The sequence below is a fragment of the Folsomia candida genome, unplaced genomic scaffold, assembly GCF_002217175.1.
Source record: "Folsomia candida strain VU population unplaced genomic scaffold, ASM221717v1 Fcan01_Sc003, whole genome shotgun sequence".
NCBI classification, from domain to species: domain Eukaryota; kingdom Metazoa; phylum Arthropoda; class Collembola; order Entomobryomorpha; family Isotomidae; genus Folsomia; species Folsomia candida.
This window is the reverse complement of record NW_019091195.1, coordinates 11,600,622-11,624,644: the sequence shown is the minus strand read 5'-3', so window position 1 is coordinate 11,624,644 and position 24,023 is coordinate 11,600,622. Positions and strand designations below refer to the sequence as shown.

General features: G+C 37.2%; 1 protein-coding gene across 1 annotated transcript; it reads right to left on the bottom strand.

Annotated features, from left to right (window-relative positions):
* Positions 1-137: 137 nt before the first annotated feature.
* On the bottom strand, positions 138-23,897 carry LOC110847164 (regulator of G-protein signaling 3). The gene is made up of 11 exons (XM_035849430.1): positions 23,758-23,897; positions 23,369-23,689; positions 19,595-19,744; positions 19,298-19,490; positions 18,785-18,888; positions 7,287-7,369; positions 2,517-2,656; positions 2,142-2,184; positions 1,981-2,014; positions 1,811-1,897; positions 138-1,570 (listed from the first exon to the last, which is right to left on the bottom strand). Exons 3-11 carry the CDS (start codon positions 19,742-19,744, stop codon positions 1,385-1,387), a joined length of 1,020 nt encoding a protein of 339 aa, XP_035705323.1. The 5' UTR covers positions 23,369-23,689; positions 23,758-23,897; the 3' UTR covers positions 138-1,384.
* Between the last annotated feature and the right edge of the window lie 126 nt (positions 23,898-24,023).

Here is a 24,023-nt window from a genome sequence, read left to right as displayed (position 1 = left end):
TGCAAATCATTGCCAGGTAATCTGCAATGTGCTGTCTTCCTTAGCGATGAATTATCTATCTATGTATCCCACATGCCAGGGTGATGATGAATTAGTGAGCACATACGGCAAATTATAATGACTCAGTAGTTATTATATTTAATTTTTTTGCATTTGTTTTATTGGTTATTCTTAAACTTGACTCGTAGTCATACACTATAATACTTAATGGGTGATAACAATAAAAAACGCATTCTCATTCAGCATTCACATCGGGTTTAATGAGACAAAAAGTTGAATGCAATTATTATTAGAAATTAAGTCAGAGCAAAAAGTTACGGCTGGATAAAAATTGCGGATGCTATCCGCAAGAGTATATTTCTGACGATGATACATAAATACATTAACAATGGAGATAAATACGAAAAGCTATTGTAGTTGTAAATCTGAATATAAAATATCTGGGATCGTAAAAGTTTAGTGCTTTTCTTGATAATTGTTGACTATTGGCATATATTCGTACTCAATAAAAGTACTCATTAAGTATGGTTATTCATGTATATGCATTATTAATATACACGCGGTACAATGATAAATATCTATATGTACGGTACAATATAAACATCAACTATTTAAATATACGCAAATACATAGGTATGGTGATCTACAGGGTAAATTGTAGTTGTATAAAAGTAGTATAGAATCTTTGGTATCCGTTTGAACGACATTAGGAATGTATGTAGTAGTATGTTGGTAATATATATGTATATTTTTGTGTGTGCATGTACTCAATGCAATTTAATGCAATGCGGATAACCTATTGTTGAAATATCTGTGTCATACTCGTCATTGTAACAACGGATGGTGAGTAAGTGACGCAGGTTGGTTGATTGCAAAGGTAACTTACAACATTATTCATTCTGCATACATACATACACTTCAATACAATTAGATTATTAAGTGAGTGAAACCAAAATATCATGTCGCTCATGACGCGAATGTAAAATGTAATATTTAGCTGCGCGAGGAGTTCACAAGCTCCTTGCGGGCTTGTGTTGCCTGCTGAGTTTTCTGAAGAGAGATGAGATGGTTTTAGCAGATTCTTTAACTTTTGAAAATCTCAATAGATTTACGTCTGACTGGTTAGAATTGACTAGTTGCATACTTTCTCTGATCTGAGGTTGAGTCTGTAGTGTGAGATCTATCTTCACGTCTGGTAATAATAATGAGCTCGTGTATAATACTCATCTTCTTGGCCTTCTCTCCCTCTCGCTTTCTCTGGATGTTCTTAAGTTACATGTTCGACCCCATCATCATTCGTGGTTATGGAGTCGTCGTGAAGATGAGGAGGTTGGTTTGTAAAAGTAAAACTGAGAAAACTTCTAATAAGACCACTACCGCTACTTTATGATGAGTTTTGGTATTTTTCTGGATGCAACAATTCCATGTAAAGGTCAGACTTGAGAAATCGGGAATAAGCATCTGCTTCTAAAAGACCCTGGACTCTCTTCTGAGCTTGATCGAATGTCGAGGGGGTTGGCTGTGCCATTTTTGAAACAAGTCCATCTCGTGTTAAAGCGTCAAGGTTTACCTGTGAAACAAATGAATATGACATACAGTTAGTCAACGGTTGGCTTAACGAGGCACCATCCACATTACACTTTTTACTCATTGCACAAAACGATGCCAGCATTCTAAAGATTGCTGCAACAATGCAACAAACCTAGACATTTTCGTGCGATAAGTATGTATGTGCAAGTAGATAATAAGTAAATGAGGTAAGCGCCAAGTCTATTTGTCCGTGAAGGACATATAAAAGCGGAAAACTTACTTCCTTGGGTGCCTGAGCGATTACGAATTCGTTATAGATCTTCTGAGCTTTGCTGTTCAATTTATTTTGTCGACTTTTTCGATAATCCTGAAATATTGTGATAACATGATACAATTATTGGCGTGAAACACAAGTCACAAGGTTGAAGGTGGAATTTTAGTACAACTTACCTCAACAGCTAACCAAAATTCAATGTTCTCCTCGCTAAAGAATAATAAAAAGATAAATTTTGTTAACAACGATATTATAATACCCATATTATTTTGTCGTGTTGTTACAATTAGTGCATTTTATTTTATAGTCTACACTGATACATAACTGTGATTCTCACCTAAACTCCCTTTGCAGGAAAGCTGTGAATAAGGCTTGTCCATCTGTGGAGAAAAAAAGTTGAACCATTAATTTGATGAATTAATATGGAAGTTATAATGAGGAAAGTAGGTGGTGGTAGAAGACACTGGGTCAATGAGCAAATTATTCTTAAGGTTGCCTCCTTTTGTTAGAAACACTATTTTCATGGACATCCAAAAGAAGTGTGCAGTTGTACAAAGTTGGTCGGACAGTATGATTCTTTACAGGGTAGTAAACAAATATAACGGTCCACACCACAAATATGCATAGAAATAGGAAAGTGTGGTGCAAGTGGAAAGTTGTTGGGTATATAAAATTTCAATTTAAAGTAATGAAATTAATCGCATGAGCTTACATTTGGAGGCCATGAGATCGCTGAAGGAGTTTGACCATTTCTGAGCCTCTTCGGGCACCGGTCGGACTGAGGATGGATTGATTGTACCTTCGGTGTGTCTCCTTTTGAGGAACCCCAGGCGGAATTTTATATCTGTTCCTCTGTAAGAAAATAAAAAAACGTAACGATTAGATCTTACAGTTTTCGTGTAACGACATTGACCCAGTTTCCTCCACATAGTCAATTCCTGCTCCTAACAAATTCTGCCATCTCCTTGTCAAAGATTATGAATAATATGACGCAAGTTAACATTGACGTTTTGTTCCCACGACTTTTCTCTCATTTCATGAAATATAACATTTTATCGAACCGACTAATAATACGCCACCCAGTCTCAAAATCTCATCACGCCTTCGTGTCTCACCATCATTCTCACTTTGGCTCATCGTCAGAATAAAAAATCCTTCTCACACTTGTTCAATTTTTTGGCTCGCGTGACACCCAATAAGAATCTATTTTAAGCTAAAGGTTGTAACAATTTATGTATAAGACTTGGCGTAGACGGTTGAAGATGTATGATACTTATTGTAAAATTGCAATTCAATTTTTGTAAGTAAGCCAACCCCGTCAATATTCCAAAAATCGGAGATTATGTATATGTATTCAAACCAAAGTTGCGATAATTGCGATGAGTAAGATTATAAAATAGTGAAATATTAACCTTTTAAATAGTTGCTTAAACGGAGATTTCTGTTCGCTGGGGACTATTAGTGTGACTCCAGATTTCTCTTCACTGAGATTTGGGATCATTTTGCCTCGATTTGAATTTCTCACAAATGCAGATGCAACAAGACAGTTAATGTTTGTGCAGACTTTTGCGTTTCACGTTCACTTTGAGAAGTTATGATGAGTGCTAAACCACAACTGACTATTGAAACCTGTGCTGGTTCACCACCACGCTATCTCCTCGCACCACCACTGCTAGCTTAAAGTACGTCACTCAATAGGTACGATAACTTTTTTTCTTGCACCTTTCAACTCTTTGCCAACCAATTCACGTCACAACTGCCCAAGCATACAACAAGTAATTGACTTGGACTTGGCTGGTCAGTGGTCACACCCGTTAAGCCAGTTGGCTTGGAAGATGCAACTATGACGAAGAAGAAGAAGAGAGATGATTTTGATATTACGAGTAAAAACTGTTCTCAAGTTGTTCTGATAACTTATGAGAAAATCGCAATTTTCTGTGTGTAGGCTTCAACTTTGGTCTGACGAAGGTAATGGAATCCGTTCCTAGATACGAGATTGGGTTCACAAAAGGTATGTTCTCGTTGAGACGATGAGAATGTGTTGTAGTTGTGACTTGACGAGAGGTGATCTTGGGGGCAAGGTGATTTGTGTGGGGCAGCAGAGAGATAAGAGTTGTGCTCTGAGAACGGGTTACGGCAGAATGAGCTATGCCGAACAACATGTTCTCGTTTTATACAAAGAATGGAAGGATTGCCTCACAACAACGCAACGCAGCGAGGATATCCACTCCCGAGCCATACTGCTCGTCGATGAGAGAATTTCTACCCGCACACCATCTCCATCCATCCATATATCCATCCTTCCTCTCGACTCTCTACCCGAACTGCTACGCAAACGGCAGCTAATCTAATTGCAATCTACCTCTAATCGCAATAATGTGACTATAATTCTTTGTTTTTCTCTTTTGTGTGACATGTTTTTTTATGTATTTATAAATTGAACTGTCGATCCCACAACAATCATTCAACCAAAACCTATGACCAAACCGATCATGTGCTTCAATAAGAGTCTTTTGCTCAGGTTAATTAAAACTTTGATCCGTCCAAGAGATTGACTATAATTTTCCCATCAGAATCATGTGTGCATAGCAAAGATAAAGCATAAATACTACGTGACCACCGTCCAGCTTACATCTGCAGTGACGCCATAGAAGAATTATCGAATACCTCAAGTCAACTGATGGGAACAATTCTAGTAAACAAATGCGAGTGGACGGATGTCGGGAGACGCTTGTGTATACACGTCACATGCATACGCATAGGTGAATGATTCACCCATTTCTATTATATAACTAATTAGTAAGCTTAATGAAAATGATACAAATGAGCCAAGCAGTTCATATTCTTCTACAAATCAACCTCGCTCATCATAAAGAAATTCAGCAGAAGAGGAATCAACAAAAACTGGCAGCAATCACCGTCACTCATCCTGTACCTCTCTCTGGTCCACAATAATGGTCGATAAATGTGCACAATATAGTGAATATGAATACGTAATCCCCTATTTCCAATATTTTCTGCACTGTTTTGTGAAGATACGTCATCAGTGATGTTGATCACAAAACAAAACAGTTTGCATTACATTTCATCAGTATGTTTTTTTGTTTATTTGAATAAAAGTACATGCACTTAGGAGGGGAGCTTGCGAGGTTGATAATAACAGATCCTGATGCCCTTTGGATATGTGGTAGGGTCCCATGAGTGTACTAAAACCCTGAAGTGGTTTGACTCCATAGCCACATTTGCGCCCGCCACACCCACTCAAAAATGCCCAAAAAACGCTTTCACTCCAGGTTTCACTCATTCAAATCCACGCCAAAAATCCAATTTTACTCGGATTTTGAAATTTCTTTCACCATTACACTCCCAGATAGTTGCTTTCTTCAATCCAATGTCAAACTCAATTTTGATGATGATTATTTCGCAGGCATAATTTGCGTTGTGGATTACTACAACAATGCTCATTCAGAATTTTAAATTTTAAAAATACTAATAATTTCGAAAATATTGAGTTTGATATCGAATTGAAGAAAGCAACTATCTGGGAGTGTAATGGTGAAAGAAATTTCAAAATCCGATCAAAATTGGATTTTTGGCGTGGATTTGAGTGAGTGAAAACCGGAGTGAAAGCGGTTTTTTGAGCATTTTTGAGTGGGTGTGGCGGGCGCAAATGTGGCTATGGAGTCAAACCACTTCAGGGTTTTAGTACACTCATAGGACCCTACCACATATCCAAAGGGCATCAGGATCTGTTATTATCAACCTCGCAAGCTCCCCTCCTTAGTGCTTCATGGACGTAATGTGGCATGCATACGTGGATTGTTTTGACTTTGAATTGTCCATCTAACACTCTAATAATGGAGGCAATTGTGCGTAGTGTTTATTGACTCACACCACCCACTAGGCACACAAATAAAGCAATTTCACGAAATGCGCTGGGGAGGTCATTATTGAAGATTGGCATAAGCAATAAGACATGCTGTGTAACTATATAGTGTAGCTGCATATTGTACATACGTGTGCATACACTGTTGTGCTAGAATAGACTAGAATTTTGCAGCAGTTTGTAAATGGTACGCATTTGCATACTAAACAAATAGTTTTATGACGCCTTTGGCTGACCGGATACAAAATCATTTGAAGCGGATGAGCTATATACTTAAATTTTAAATAATTTTAAATAACGTGTGAGTCATGTGGTTGGTAGCGTTTGCTACTACACAATTTATAGATTTTCACAATACTGAGCCAATGGGTTGTCATAAACAAATTCGTAAAAATCTATTTAAAAAATCATTCGTCGCTGGACATGTACGTTTTTGCGAGCCTTCGTCATGAGAATTTTAACATTTTGAACCAGCTTCACTAGTTCCGTAATAATTTAAAAAGCAGTGACGACTTTCTGTCTACATGAATACAAAATTATACGATCGTACGAATCGTATCACAATTAATTTGCATGAAGGATATAAATTGGCCAGGTGTTAGTGCCAAAAATGTTGGTCTACCCGATTGCAAGCCTTGTCCATGTAAGCGCATATGTGTAAGTAGATACATATTGCATATAAATAGTAAAAGTACAGATATATTTATAATATCGCCAGTGCTCCAATCTGCTTTATTCAAGTCTTTGCATTGCAGGCAGTATTAAACTACATATATTCTACATATATTCTACTTCTTTCTGAGGTTAACCGAGTTTACTACAATACTTCTTTATGCAGCAAACAAGAGTGAGCCGCCGTGCACCTGTTTTTGCTAGTTAAGCTAATGGACTATAATTAATAACGAAAGTCCACCCACACACCTGAGACGAGTCAACCTACTAAATTCGTTTTGGTACGAGAGAAAATCATCCAAGCACATAATGTGATTTACTCGACGAGAACAATAAACATGACAATAATTATGTAACTATATTTTGTAGAATTTCCCCTCAAAACAGACTCGCAGTTGGTCTTTCTTTTGTGTATTTTTATGTGTCAAAATACAAACATTGTTGACTATATGTTGGGTCGACGTCATCGTGAAACTCTACACAAATATGTACTGGACAATGTGGAACAACAACATGTTAGCTGACAAATAATTGGTATATGTATTTACCACGATGGGTGGGCGAGCGATGGGGCTAGAAATGTGTAATGAGCATTATGCAACACATAATATGCATTCCACATACGTGAGCATTTCGTGTGAAAACACCAATTTTGTTCAATCGCATATGTGCATTTACACAAGATCCGATTATTCTATTGGCGAATATTTTTTAATGAAGCCTAATTGTCAACATGTTTTATAACCTGTGTAGAATTGTGAATAATTTACAGCACGAAGAGTGAAGACTCAAAGTGCATGCGTAATATATATATGCATAGGTACATACATACGTATGTATGTACGTATGGATGGAGAAATATCAACTTACAGTAAATGAAAGTCACCTTTAAAGCAATACATATTTCAAAATCTTAGCTCTCACTTATTGCGTTTTCTGGTCTGAGTTTCCTCATCCGTGTCATCAATTTTCTGTAATGGTTCCTTGGAGCATTCTCCTCCGAATTTCTAAAAAAAGATTTTACATAAAAATCAAGAACATTTTCCACATCATATTCAAATGAAGAAGCATAAGCTGACAAACCTTGCACATTTCACACTGTATGTATTTATATATGCATGTTTGTACATATATGTACGTATGTACGTTTAGCCAACCAATAAATGAAGCAGTTTGAGGTGGTGGTACTGTACATGCATGTGTATCTTCATATACAAGTTTAGGTTCTTAAGAGAAATATGGTCAAATCCTTATGTCGTCTCCGGGAGTTAATGAAATATGGGATTTGGCACACATATCACATCACATCTGTATTATTAAACAATTCTTGGTCTTGAATCAAGACACATTATTCAACGTCTGTGACCTAATGTGGTCCCAACTTGTCTACACACACTTGGTCGATCCAAATTAAACAAAACCCAAGTTAGACATTGCACACGTGCGGTTCTAATTTCATGGCTGAAGTAACCACGTTACACCATAAGCACCACCACAAGAATAATAACCTGCCCACATTCAATTTGTTCGCTAATGCTCAATCGCCGAGAAAACAATTCATACAAAGCTTTTATATGCAAACACCTTAATTGATAAGTTTTCTAGCATATTTACTTCGTAAGTACTTACATTTGATGTGAGTTTACATATTCTAAATAAGTACAATGGACATAAAGTCTCACTAGGTATTTTACACATATGACCTTCTTTAGATATGCGAGTCCTTGTTTCTTATCAACTCCATAAAAATAATTTTCCTCCAGCACATTAGAATATTCAGCACTGACAAATACTTACTGATAGATCTTCAATCTATGCTATTTAAAACGACGTATGTATAAACAACTAAACCACCTGCCTACATAAAGATCAGAAAAACAAACTTTTTCAAAATCTTTTATCAATCTAGAGCATTGATGGGGAGAAAGAAAATTAGTTATTGCTTTGACCATCTAGCTTATTTTGGGAAATGCTTGTTCCGAGTGAGTAAAAAGCGTGAGAGGAGTGGAAGATTTCCAGGATATAATTGCATGGACATTGAAAACATTGTTGTTGCTTGTGTACAAAAAAACAACAAAGTGAAATTGATGCGCGTGGCTGAGGATACACCGAATTCATTTCAGCAACAGCATAATCAGCATTTTGAAAGAAAAACATCCCCGGAGTTTGAACAACATCTAACGTGAGGGTTTTATCGCTAACGGCCGAATGAATCACAATTCTTTCCCAAGTGTCGTGCAAACAGTCCGAAGTTGCGTGGGCTTTATTCATGAAAGCTTTTACCAACTAATAATTCTTTCTTCTTATTTGAGCACACATCATCCTTACTCAAGATGGTTTTTTATATAACGTGTTTGCCCAATGTTTCAAAAGGACAGACCTCTTTTCCTTCTGGACTCCAAAGACACGGTGTAGCAGATCAAAAATTGCGACGCAGCCAAATAATAAAAAAACAGTTTTAATGAAAATGGAAATCGAGGCATCCACTTCAGATGGACGGATTGATATTTGCTATGATTTGAAGAGGAGCAGATAAAGAAAAAGAGGATGGAAATAGACACATCAAAGTTTTTCTTGAGTGTTTGTATGCGGGGTCAGTCGAAAATATTCATGTGGTGAACAAAATAGTCCTTGATGAAACCAAGTAACAAAATAAGTGGTGACATCCCCATTACGTTACACATTATCCCTTTTTCTTACCTCCACGAGGCATTTATGTTGTGAGTGACAGCACTTCACGTTATCTTCACCACGTGTTTGGATTATCTGACGAGTGCTTCTTTATTAAATCATACAAAATTCTTATTCCAATATGGACTTTAGCCGAAGCGTGGCGAAATTCCTTCCCTCAACTTTCCTATTGTAACAGGATAAAGGTGCGCAGAATTTATGTATGTATCTACACGTAGTAGGAATGATTGATTGATTACATGTACCACTGATGGCTTGCGGAGACGATGACGTCAACATACACTTATGCGGCACACGAGCTAATGGCATTATTGTTCTATTGTCACCCGATTTTATTCGATTAATATTTGGTGAAAGTACATTGGACCTGTACTGCGAAGTTATTCTCGACCGTCGCAAATCCTGGTTGCTACTAGCACGAGGCACGGGGAAAGTATTATGCAGGATGCTTCAGACATGTTACAGTTTGACGACGACAAGAGGATAAGTGGAGATCACGCACGATAAGACTGCCCGTGCTGTTGGCCTACTTAGACAGTCGTAAATATTGTAAACGTAAATTACTGTTGCTGGCTTATTAAATACATCAAAAACAAAGACGTCTGTCTCATTTCCTTCTTGCATGACATTATGGATGGCTAGCGTTAATTGTACGATGGCGATGAAGCTCTCTACTTCTCGTCTCAAAATACTTTTGTATGTACATATGCGTGTATGTCTAGCGTGTAATTCACGCTAACTGGATTCACGCTGTGAATCCAGTTACTGATCGACACATGTGCCCTTATATGCATGCACTATTTCATTACATGATGTTTTAATGTTTTGTCATAAATTTTGAGTGTAAAGTTTCAAGTGCGTTTTACAGATTTAGGAAAGATAAAAATGGTGAGGTTTGAGGATAATTAATTTTTGTCATATTTTGTATTGTGTTGATCGGAAAACTAAATAGTGAATACTTTCCACGAATTTGCTCTGATAAACAGAAAAAAACAATATTTCTGCAGAATTCCTTTCCGACTAGATTAGTCAATACGAGAAAAAATTAATTCAATTAAGGAACAAAAGAATGAGTGTAGATAAATTATTTCTTTATTAACTTTTGATTGTTGATGCTTGACTTATTCTCTTCAATAAAAACTCAGCATGGTTAATGTTCATAATTAACATTTCTCAGAACTAAAAGAAAGTTCCTACCGAGTATATTTATCAGAGAAGCTCGTTTTTATGCCGTTGCGTTTCTAAGAATACGATTCTGGATACTTGTACTGATGTAATTAAGCACTACAAACAAGATTTGTCAATCACTTTTCTTAATACTCCAAGTCCAAGTCCAAGTGAATGACGGCGCACATGACCGACAATAAAGATGGTAAAAAAACGTGTTTTTAAGCCGTATGGTGCCATGTTGCTCTGAATCTAAATTAATATAATTCCCGAAACTTGAATAAATAAATTAGTTACAGTAGACTGCGTACATTGCTTAAGATAACTTTTCTAACGCAATAAGAAACCTAAATTGCATATGAATAAATGTGCGATTCTGATTTAGCTTATAAGGTGTAAATCGGTTTTCCCACTAGTATGCATGAAAATGCATTTGTATTTGCAATATTCTGAGCTAAACATGAATCCTTTGCTAACAAGGCTATTAATTTACTCATTTAAGTCAGTCGTACTGCTGACACACCCACAATAATGCCACAATATGCAGCAATACTTACAAATTAATGGCTAATCTGGACTTCTTGTGATGTTTGTGATGGTGTCACTACTTCGGAAATAGGAAAATATCATAGTATAAAATAAAACACCATGAGAATTAAATTTGGATACTAAATAAGATTATGCTGGTGAGAATGAATTACAATGTGAAACTACAACCGCTCCTTTCTATGCCGATCCCAAGCACAAATCCAAAAAAGGATTAAAAAAACACCTTTGTGCATGCGAAAATTCTATTCATTTTAGGGTTGGTGACACGAACACAAAGAAGGTGTCTTTTTAAGGAAGATTCACATTAACCCAGACACGTGGAGATTGGCAAGACAAGAGTTCCTCTAACCATGACGTGTTCCTTACGTCACTGCATCCTCTTCTTCAGGTCCATCCACGTGTCAGAGCTACATACATTACTTATAGTGATCATTCATTCAACGGTAGCAGCAGGGGGCAAAGGATGGACGACGACGATGAGGAGGGAGCGCGTCGTCGAGTGCTTTTTCAGCCTGTCCTATGTGCATAGGCTACGACTTTCCCCGACGAAGAAGGCCAACCAGCTACGCACTTCACGCATGATGGAAGAAAGCTATATGCGTTCATTTCATTCATGGCAGAAAATAGAGGCCACCGCCGAGGACGAAGGAAAGTGCGTCGGATTGCTGCCGATTAGAAACTAGCTCAAACGATTCCTTTGTGACGTCTTTGTTCACCTCCTTTCTTTCAAAGTAGCAACGTGAGCAGGTTAAAAAGTCAAAGATCCGTTTTATCTACTCGCTATACACTCTATGTACACAGCTCCAATATGAGTGAATAGGCAGTAAAAATAGAAGAAATTACGTCCTTATGTATGGAGATTCTCCTTGTCAATAGTATTCAACTTGTAGGGTCTGTCATTTCACCCACAGGTAAATTCCAATTTACTTTGTTATGCATCTACGGAAGTGATTATGCTCTGATAAAAAAGGTTGAAAAGTTCAATTGAAATGTATTATTGAAGTAAATTCATTGGGTCGTGTAATAGTTCTACATAATTTGCAGTTCATTTGCAGTTCACAGAGTGCAAGGACTTTTGTCTATCTACTACATATTTTGTGGCTAATAACAATCTGTCTTTAAGTTTATTTAAGTACATACATATAACATTAGAAGAGCAAACTTTAGTCGCATTTTTACACATTGAACGCCTACTCTGTATGTGCAATATGTGGTGACAGTTTCTGGAATTTTAGAGCTAAGCGCTGACAACTGACGTGGTTCGATTAGCATTGGAAATTAAGCCGAACTTGTGACGTAATACAAATGGAATTGATCGTCTCATTCCAGAGCAATCGAGATTCAATCATCTCAGGTTAATCCTTGATACAGAAGGGAAATTGGCAGGATAATATCCATTATTTTTGTCATTATATGTAGGCCCTACCTATAAGTATTCAGTCCCGATTCCCACTGGCTAGGATACACTAATTGACGAATAAAATATAATTTGTGGATGAAATGACACATCTAGGAAGCCACATATCAAAAAATATCTAGGAAACACGTCACCGTGTCCTCGATGATGTAAGTAATACAAATAATGTGCTTTCTTTGTGATGTCATCGCCACATGGTTTGTGAGTTGACTGTGTATTTATTGACCTGATGGACTATATAAGTAGGACGGTAGATCAGGATTTCCCGATTTGTGTTGTGGGTATAAAAGTCTTGATTAAAGTTGATGTTGCATGACTTTGTATGTTTGTACAATGTAGCAAGTGGACAGAATGAGCATGTTTATCGAACTAACGAAATATGTACATCTGCACACACGGATTATATCCTGGTGAATGTGAATCTAGTAGAAATTGAGTTATATGTTCTAGGTAGATTGCATAAATTATTGAAAAGGAAAGAAATAAATTGTTTTCGAGTCTAAATTTAATAAGGGCTGAAATAATTGAATAACTCAAAAATTGTGACGTTCAGAAGAGGTCAATCATTAACGAAAGGTCAGTTATGTACGTAGATCGTGTTGCATAAAACGACATAAATGTAGCAATAAACAAGACGTTGGTATTAATTTACGACTTCATACACTCATCACTTGTGGAAAATATGGCAAAATCGGATTTCATTTAGTTTCGATATCACTTCATATCGTACACGTAGACACACAGCCGTTTTAAAAATTATTAAAAATTCTATACATTTGCTAAAGCACAGTTTCAGTATTAAGAGATCAACTATATTTTCTGTTACATAGGTTAGTCATTGCGAATGACGTGCTTTAAGAACTAATCGTATAGGATACACAACTACATATTTGCATAGATGTAATTGTATATATACAATTATATTATTATATAATAATATTTATATGTACATAAATATGTACCAATATATACCTAGATTTGCCCCAATGTATGTACTGTGTGCCAAAGTTGATGTGTCTGCATTTGTTGGCGTCAATCAATAGTTATGTAACAAATGATATGTACGTGTAGATGCAAACATGGTAAGAAGTCGCACGTGTGTACGTATTATTGCAAATGCTAGGATTGTAGTACAAAGGGTTGTAAAGAAAACTTTATAATTTATTACTATGACGGTTTCACTTGCCCTTTGCCATTTGACTGGGGTGCAATTTCCTATATACTTACGTATGTATTACCAATTGGTACTGAGCAGATCAAGTGAAGTTTGAAGTTAAAATTAAACCCGTTATCTCAGAAAGTGTGGATAATGGACCTCATTATCCCCATTACATTATTCTTCACGCTGGTGTTGCTTACGCAAATGGTATGATGAGAGCTTAGGATTAGTCTAGTTTTGTGATAGACATCGAAATAATTCACCAGAGCTGAATACAGATATCTGAGTTTTTCATACAGTTTTCTCAACTTGTCCTGCACCCATCAACATTATGATTAGTGCTATTCCAATTTTTGCAGGGCAAATCTCTCTACGAGTGGCAAATGACGTGGCCAATTTAGGTACAATGGGGAAACAAATGTGTTCATGTAGTTGTATGCGAGATGAAGATGGTAATAAACTTCCGATGCCATTGGCGTCATAATTAAGCAGTATATACAACTTTTTTAATAGTTTATCAAGGATTTTTAGCTACTTCGAACTAATGAATCATTATTATTTGTATAGTAATGGATTTATACAATTTGCCATTTCCACATGAAACGCTTTGGTAGTTTTTTGAATCTATTAACCATGTGTGTAAATGTAGATAATAAATATGTGATCTGTCCAGAGTAAATAATCGAATGGCGAAAGTCTTACTACGTACAAACTATCGAACTACAACAGTGTAGAATTTTTTCATGTTTAAATGTAAGCAGAAGACACAACTGATATGTGCATAACTTATTTGTATATAAATTTCCTAACCTAATGTGTGATTATCTCAGGTAAGGCCACTCTTGTACTTATTCAGTGGCCTTACTCCCATTTCCCGCTACATGAGAGTAAGGCCCGTTACATTTACTCAGATGCAGATCACCGCCTGGTTTACCGAATGGTTACAGATTTGCAGGTGGACGCGGAGGATAAATAATACGGCCAATAATACGGGCGAGTGATTGAAGGAGAAAACCATCCACGTCATCGCATCTCTCGATTGAGACGAGAAAGTTGCGTTCGGCAAGTGGTGACCTTATTTCGTGTATCAGCATGTGCAGCCAAGCTTCCATCCTCTGTGTGTACATAGAACATTGTTCCATATCGGAGAACTACGCATCGTGCGTGGTGATGTGTACAAGTGCTGCTGGGGCTGCTAATAAAACTTGGCTTTTAAGCTCGGCTGCTCATGTTGCTGGAGGGAAAGATGATGCTGGCCTAGTTGTACCACTTTTATTGCGTCAGAGGCTCTGAAAGGTGAATGAATGAAGTGAATGACTTTTGTGCGTGAACTGCGTGCAATGCTCGGTTCCCACGTGCGGGAGGAGGGATTTGTCCAATGTAACACTTGCTTAGGAAAGTGGGGTGCAAACCATGACGTCATCGCTGGAACCTGACTTTTGTCCTATAGCCTGGGAGCTGAGGGGATAGATTAAAAAGGCTATGGTCAAAATGAAACAATGGAGCATTCTAAGCTGGGCTATTTTTAGCTCGACGCATATCCTCAAGGATATTTTTGGCGGTCCCCGCTTCCAGCTCCCCTCGACCTATATGGAATATCTCTCTCAAGTGGTGAAAGTGAGTTTCCTCTAAAGAAACTGCTCACTGGAGAGGAAGAGAAAGCCTCCTTCCGCTCCTGTGTATGTAGTAATGCCAAGATTGTTCAACACGATAATAAGTAATTCCAATTTCTGGCTGTGTGGAGAAGTAGATGCCGCGGATGTGAAGGATTGGATTTGGATCCTGAGCAGGAAAGGAATTAAATCTTTATCGCTGGCTCACCATTTTCTCCAACTTTTGTCTTTCTCCTTATTCAAACTAAAACTATATATTTTATTTGAAATGCCAAGTCAAGAAGTCGTCTTGTTAGTTGTTCATACTTTGCCAAGTTCTCTAATGAAGGACTCGAAACAATAGTGTCTTTGTTCAATACCTAAATAATTTGATCAAGTATCTTAACTAAAGTCAAGGATAAAATGTAATTTATGATCAATAAATAATTGAGAAAAAATGTCATTCGTAAGAATTATAAGGTCGAGAAACATTAAATCAAATTCGAAACCTTAGAGGATTTTAGCTCATGATTCTATAATTATGTATGTATGAAGCACACATAAATTACATATTGTTTCTTTGCTTGTTTGCTATCTTGGGAATTCTACACTTAATTATGACAAGCTTACTTGTGAAACTTGTGTGAAAATGTTTTGCTATATATACAATAGGTCAAGTCCATTAACTGATGACATCAAGTGCTATGATTGAATTATGCAAATGCGTTCTTATTTCCAAGATTCTATAATATTTGTGCAATCCTCTGGTTGTGGAGACAATTTACCTCTAGAAGGTCATCAAATTAAATTCGACATGTTCGTTACTCTGCGGAGGATGTGAAATTGCTGTAACACGCGCTCTTTAACTTACTTAATTATGACAGAAAAACAACTCCAAGATAATCTGATTTTAACTTTAGTTTTGGACAAACTGTGACGTACACGTGCATGTGTAGGTACGTGAATTGCGATGCTGATAGTTATGTAATGAACATTAATTTGATAATATAATTTACTTTAAAGAGTTTTGCGCAGTTTGGTGAAATGGATAAACAACACTCAGAATAATAATGCATAATATATGCCAACCGGAGGTTGAAAGGGACGGAAGACATTTCATGCGTAAAACAAAAAGTTCTATGCAATGTATTTGTAACAAACGTCTCTTTGGACTTTATGGTGGCGAAATAGATTTACGTAAAAGATGAAAAATGCAGTGCTAAACCATGCAGATAGAGCCAGTATCAATGAACCTCCGATCAAACCCTGTAATTTTTGGGGAGCACGATAGAGAACTTTAATTGGAGTAATTATAGAGGTTGGGAACGAGATCAAGCTTAATTCATTGTTCCCAAACTACGCAATCTATCCCTGGCCATAGAATATTTAAGACGACGTCGTATCGCTTGACTGTGTATCAAAAATTATAAGGCATAATAAAGGGCAAGCATAATTCTATTCACTCTGGCTGTAGAAGTCTCATGCACATAATTGATAATAGTTTGATTGCTATTTACCACCATGTCCGTCATCTTTACCATCGTATTTTTGTCACATAACGAACAACTAATTAATCCCAAAAACTTTTTATACAAAGATAAAATAAAATTAAAAATCATAAAAATTTTGAACGGTGTTTCTACGAAATTATGAGATATACTCCATTAAATTTTGAAAATGTAAATTGGAAAGATAATAAAAAGAAAATAGGACTCATAGAATAATTCTGTCGTGGCATGATTTGTAATATGAAGCAGTTTCATGGATGAGTGAAGTAGACAGCGAATTTAGTTTGGCACGAGGTAAGTGTTTCCAAAAATAGATCCGAGTGGAGAAATGAAAACGAAATTGGTGGCCCTTTGCCCTTTCCAGCTTTCTCTCCTCATCAGCAGCATTCATTCTGCCGTCTATACAACCACCACGATATAGCGGATGATTCCATGAAATCAGATAGAAAAGACGACTTCAATGCCCCGTTGGGTACAGAGCTAAAAGTTCACTTATGTAGTTTGGTCTGGATATGTAGACAAAATTTCATGATCCCAATCAAATCAATGAGATTTAGATTACCAAATCTAACACATTTTATGTGACACAACAAAGGCGTGTTACCTACCATGAATTAGCGTTGCGCGTTTTAGAAGTTAGAAATTCGGACTTTCAGTGCGTGCACTTGCTAATTTGACATGAGTAGAGCACAAGTTTATTTGATTGGTTAACTTGATTTGTTCGAGAATATCATGTATAAGTATAAGCACATGAGTGGATTCCCATATAAGCGAGTTTGTGACCCTAATTTGAAATCTCTTGACTATGAAAAACAAAAGTTCTTTTGGTCTGGAAGCTGTCATTTGGCCAGTATTTGCTTAGACTTTCATACATAAAAGGCTTACAAACTTTCCTCATTTTGAACGTCGTATAACTCAGCTACGAGTTGTTGGATGTCAAATTGAATATTAAATGTCTTAAGTGTCATGGTTGAGCTGCTGATGGCTTCATAGCCACGTGGGAGACTTAGAAAACTATTCCTAATTAAGTTTGAAATCGGCGTTGAAACTTCCAATGGAGTCTCATTCTATGTTCTAATTAGGAGCGTAAGCTTCAACTGTATCGTACTTCTTGTACCAAACTTAACCGCATGGATGCAGTGTTAAAGATTTGGAGGACGTGGCATTTCGAATATTTCTAAAATTTAGTCAAAAGTCTAAATGCGCTTGATTATTTTGACTCGTTTGATCTTTTCAAAGCTCTGAATTTTGCACTGACTGCGCCACCAACTTTTTCAATTTTCCTGCCTTATGCATTTCTAGATTTGACAATAGGGAAATACTATTGCAATGAAGGAAGTGGCCTAATTCTAGTCAGTCATTTCCAGCCTTGTTTTTTTATCCCGAGAGCATTTAAAAAGTTGTGTATCATTTGTGTGCCTGGTTTTGCAGGTAAATAAGGTAAACTGACCTTATTTGCAGTTTATTTTTATATTCCCAATAGCCGGTGAGAATCCTTGTGAAACTGTAATTTGAGGGATTTAAAATCAATAAACAAGGTGTGTTAAATAAAACAAAGGAAATGAGGTTAATGGAGAAAAGCAAACAATTTGGTGCACCAGTACTACCGCATGTACCACGGCTTCCCACTATTATTCCTACGGATGGGTTTGAACTTTTTCGGCGTAATTCCCACAAAGATGCAAAAACAATCTGTGTGGTAGATTCGGCCGGAAGAGAATCTTGTCTCATCAAATCAAAAATAGAAAAGTCCCCACCGGAGGAGAGAGTAAAATAGGGCAACAGATGCACAAAGTTTGTTTTTCCCTTGTGCATCCAGTCGGATTACCAGTACCACACATCATTATTGTGAACGACAATATAAAAGAATCGCACAAACGTTAATTAAATTTTCGCCTTTCATTTCATCATCATCTGCAGACATCCTACTTTTTGCTTGCACGCAGTGATCAGTTTTGCTGTTGATTAATGAAAACATCTGTCCGCAAATAACAGATCAAAGTCAAATTAAGGAGAAACACCCGCAGGAGCTCATCCGTCCAGGAAATGAGAATTTAATTTTTGCAATGATGGATTTGGATTACTGTGCTTTAGATTTGTTCCTTTGCCCCCAATGTGTCAAGTGGTATTTCACTTTAAATCACTTTTGAGTAGGATTTTCCTGCCCTATTTCGAGTTCATTTACTTTGGATTTTCTCACTCGAGTCACTAATATATGCACGTACACAGATGCCAGGGAATTGTCAATAAACATGAGATATACATACATACATCATTGCAGTTACATACATAAATACATACTCATTGCCAGCCAAAACCGAAATTTGAAACAAACTCACCGGTCCTCCCCCAGCACATTGTTTGTCATCATGAGCACTCTGCGTCCTTCGAAGAAATTTGGCAATCTTCGATTCTTTCGCTACCTTCTTGTCATCTGCTGAAACTAAAGAGGAAGTACTTGTAAAAAGTTTAATCCTTTTTATATGGAAAATCAGAGTAAACTTTCGTACGTACGTTTTAAAAATCACTGTACTAATTAGCAACGATTTCGAAACTAATAAATCTCAAGCTCAAAACACAATCTAATCTGAAGCATATGTATATACTAATTTCTTCCCATTTTGCAGATATTTCTCCACCTTGGGAAAAATTTTAAAATCTAAACATGCAAAGAGAAAGTTATTTATGCGCAAACGAAGCACGCCAACGCAAATTATGTACATAGGTCTGCATAGGTATGAATGTAATTGTGGAAGAGGTTAATTCATGCCGGAGTTTTAGACACCTACCATTCTCAAGTATTCTGATCATATGTAAGTTTGCAATTTTCTCTTGGAGCAGTATTATCTCACCTGAAGAGGAAGGTCCAGCGGATACCGAATCTCCACTAATCCGTTCACCCGAGCCGTATTTGAAACACCGTTTGGATGTGGATGGAAAAAGATGGTGATAATTGTGAGAGCTTGTGGTGGACGTGCTTGCCGTGCTTTTTTCTTCCGATGTTTCACTCAGCACCTCCGAGCTTTTGGTGGATCTCAATGTTGACTGAAATTAATCATCCAACCAACATGCTCATGAAAATGAATAAGCGTAATGCAATTGACGTCAAAAAATACAGCATAATCTTCCATTAAATTTGGGTTGCTTACGGTAAATCGAGTTGTAAGGTCGTCAATCGTTTTGGTTGGCCCTAAATCGAAGGTAAAATTTGATACGCGAGCCGAGTTGGAGTCTAGCCCCCAACTCGGGCTGGAGTCGCTACCACTGCTTTGGGCCAGCTCCAAATTCTCGTTTCTCATCTAAAAAAAAACATTAAGCAACACGCTCAGTTTTCGAATTTGTGGTCGGTAATGATGGACACACGTCAAGTGTGGTGTAAGGAAGTCGAGGTTCATGTAGACACATTTGAGTAACCTTGAGTTAACAAGTCACAAAGTAATCCAGATAAAAGTTAATTTATTGTTCTCAATGTGCAATGCTATTTTGTGAGTAAATAAATATTTTCAAATGAGAGTTGGTTGGGGTCGTGTTGGTATAAAGTTTCGATTTAACAATAAGAATGTTACATTGAGATACCCGACTAGTGAAACATTGCTACATCTTAAGGAAGAAAGGGCTGCATAATATTTTCAACATTATTTTATCAAAATAGGAAAGCCCACAGGTAAAAATTGTGAAAGTTTCGCGTCATCCAGTCTCCCAATAATCTTACATAAAGAAAACTCCAGCAGAGAGTTAAGATTGACTTAGGACTTTATGATTTGACACCGAAACTAAACTGGTTTGATCCAAGCTTGAATTAAGTTGGCAGCTCGGATAATTGGAGTAATATACGTTTACACTGCTGTAATGATGAGTACAATGAAAGAAAATTGGTAAGGTTTACATACGTCCCATAGCACCATTTTTTGCTTCCACTACACACATATGTATGTATGCATTCTTAATCATGTACATGCATATGACTTTTGCTACTTCTGGGGAAAGTGGCTTCCGTAATTTCAAGATACTAAACGTCTGCAATTATGAAATTATAGCACACTCTGTTATATTGCTCATCGAATGACGGAAATGCTGACGAATGAGCCCAACACGAAGACAAGTTGCTTGCATCGCAGCATTGTAATTATTTTGAAAGAAAGTAAAGCAACTGTGCTCAATTATGGAAATCCTGGAACTAACTGGAAGTCTTTCTTTGCAATGACTGGAAAATTCTGGTATCACATAATAAGAACACGCCTCTCTGTATATATTAGGTTCATGGAGTAGCAATCGACATTTCAATGGTATCCATTACGTATGACGGAGAAGAAAGTTTTCACATCAGCAAAAGTAATTGATTGGTGAAAGAAGGACTCAAACTTTTGCCCAAAGCTTAGAATAAATATCCAATAATAGTAAATTTGTTATTGGATACGTTAGAGTGAACTTTTCCCGAGCAATTTAAACGTATTGTAAAGCGCTAACAAAAGGGAACTTGTTTGGTTGGAATACTTTATTGTTTGTTCTGCCTTAACAGTTGGCGGAGTCCTGTCAATCAATCTGCAACATACCATCGTTCGACACAACACTCCAGCAATCGTGATACTGAATGAAATCGATAAATGGGGACACAGAATAAGTTCAACATTACTTTATTTGAACAAGTTTTCTAAGAAAAGCAAGTAAATACTCATTTTCTCCAAAAGTAAATACCAGTTTCCGCCGCTCGTCCTCTTCTTCCAATAACGGCAGACGCTGTCAAACTAGTGCATGCAAACTCAAGATTTTGGCATGATTGCTCTCAGCAATTTCTCAAATCCCGAAAATTCAAATTACGTATATTTCTCTGTACTCAAGTCATAGTAGACTCCTGCCTGAAGCAATCTGACTTTATCTCATGATTTGTCGGAATTAAATTTAGTATACGTACTACAAACTAAATACTCGACGTAATGAATATTCCAATCCCTTGATGTAATACGTGAACAATGGAACGAGAGACAACCAATGGACCAATACTACTAAATGACATTTCCGTATATTTGCTGTAGTAACTCTCTCCCAGTTCATCCTTCCAAATCCCATTTGTAATTAGTCTGAAAGGGCAACTCTAATAATAAACACAATTTAATCAGGTTTAAGTAAAGTTCCCCGATCTGTTCAGGATTAGTGGATTACAAAAAGTCTAGATTGCTTACTTATTCATATGTATAATTCTGCAAAAAAAAGAACAGTAAATAAAACCGAGTTTCTAAATTATACTTGACAGTTCATGGACATTTACATTGATTCATGCAGCTATGTACATAGATCTGTGTAATACTATACGTACTACGAGTGCATACGTACATACATAAACATAAAAGCTACAAAACTTGATTTAGCCCGAGCCAGAATTTTTCCTTTCTCTCGGTCTTAATCTCAGTACCCGTTGAACAATGAGGAACAACATTGACAGCAATTTCGATAATCTGACTCCTACTGCTAGTTTATGTGCATGTACATAAATAAGTTAACTCTCACTAACTTAAATTTTTACCACAAGTAAAATTCCTACCGGGTCTCTGCACAAAAAATAGCACAACCATGCAGAATACTTGTCAATCACTTGACCGATCTTTTTCATATCTTACTCCTTTACCTTTAATTTGTCATATTTTAAGTATGTACAAAATTATGGATGATGAGCTAAAAGAGAGATTCCGGACCAACGGACTGACACAATGGGAACATGAGATTTACTCTTCTGCCTCAAACTAGAAATCCTAGCCATGTATGTACATGTATCACATTTCTAATAATGCATGTAGAAGGACTTGTATATACACATATCTACATTCTCAAGATTAGTGCAAAGTTGGAAGAGGCTCCTGCTCCAGAACAATGCCGGATTATGTTCTAGGCTGCAGATGTTTATTTATTTAAAAAATTCCAGTTCCGAGGAACTAGATTGAGATCAGTTTCGATACTTACAGTTCATGGCTTTTCTTTCTCTTTTCGTTTGTAACTACCTATCCCGGATATTATTATGGCAAAGTGGTGGATGGGATTATTGACGAAGACTTGAGAGAGCTGGTTGTACCAGAATACACATACATACATTACATGTTTTCAACCAAAGCCTACTGGATCGATAAAGCTTTACTTTACTTCTGTACGTGGAAACATCAAGGTCATCACATTTTCAGTTTATAGACTTTGCTTCCTCTCTCTCTCGCCATTCCCAGAATACTTGAAACCAAGCAAGATTATTAAAGTAACATCAATGTAATTCATTTTTGCTTCGAATACACCCACATCTCCAATTCGTAGGTACTTTCCCCTCCTTTCTACTCTGCTTCTCCTCGCTGCTGACTCCTCATCTCACTCTTCATACCACTTTGCATAACATGAATTTTTATACCCTTTTTACAGACACTTGAGGAGAGACGTAGATTTTCAAAACTTTGCTCTTTTTACCACCGTGTACTAAATTTCCGCCCAAAATAGCACAGCTCTTGAGATGTCACGATTGATTGAAAGTTTGACATGCAGAGAACGAAAACCACGAGAACCTATATCATGAGTGAAGGATTGATGAAATCGTGCCGCTATGCATATGTATGAACATATATGAGAAAATCTAACTACGTAATGATGGGTGTGTGCTAATAGTGCTAGCTACATACATGTGTACATAAGTATTATGATAATCTCACGACAAGAATGAACGACAAGAGAATTAATGCATGAAAAATAAAAGACGAACATGAAACCTACAGACGAGGTTTTTCACGGAATTGGCTAAAAATAGGCTAATAGGATGAAACACACAAATTTAGCCTGTAACGAGACAAGGAAAGTATGTACATGAACAAGAATCTTGTCAGGAATATCGTGGGAGTTGAGTGGAGGTAGGCAGGAATTAGTAGTCAAATTGTACGATGCAAGCAACAGCCTACCTCAATTCTCTTCCAAGATGAAGGAGACGAAATCCGCTCGCTCCTTCAGAAGAAGCAGTAGAGGCAGCAGCAGCAGCCTGGTTCGTCCACAGGTTGGTCGTGTAGTAGGTGCTCAAGAAGATCTCATTGCTCCGTTGTGTCGGATTATTATTATCCACTTGCTTCCTCTTATTGCGTGAAAGTGAAAGTTCAATTTTTCAGAAGAGAAACTACACTGTTTATTATTTCAAACCCTGTTTCTTGGAACTGCTCCAACGGAACCACTGCTGTATCGTGGGCCGCTTTCACTCTTGGTGCTCTGTTTGCAGTGGAATTCGTGCCCTGTGTGCAGAGTGAGTCGAGATGGGTTATTTAGGAGCGATTTACAAGCGGAAAAATGTGAATCTCACCTTTCGTTGTGAAATCGGAATGTGGAGGAGCGAGTGGATGAGCGGAATGACAAGAGCGAGAGGAGGAACGTTGGCTGGTGGGAATATTATTGGAGGGAGGAGGAGGGAATATATTGAAGAGAAAATCGGAGAGAAAGTCTTCCCATCTATCTCCTGCTGTTTCCAAGAGGCTTCTCGCTCCTAGGACCAAGTGATAGCTCTGCCTGCGCGCTGCTTTCCCCTCCGTCCTCCTGGATGCTGGATGTGAATTCAATCCCGTGCTCGGA

What these genes read in the sequence shown, in the direction of transcription:
- LOC110847164 (XM_035849430.1), bottom strand. Translation starts at nt 19,744, where the DNA reads ATGAGAAACGAGAATTTGGAGCTGGCCCAAAGCAGTGGTAGCGACTCC. An exon ending in CGCTGGACCTTCCTCTTCAG is followed by an intron (nt 18,889 to 19,297) that starts GTGAGATAATAC and finishes CTTCCTCTTTAG; the next exon opens with TTTCAGCAGATGACAAGAAG. An exon ending in AATTTTGGTTAGCTGTTGAG is followed by an intron (nt 1,898 to 1,980) that starts GTAAGTTGTACT and finishes ACAATATTTCAG; the next exon opens with GATTATCGAAAAAGTCGACA.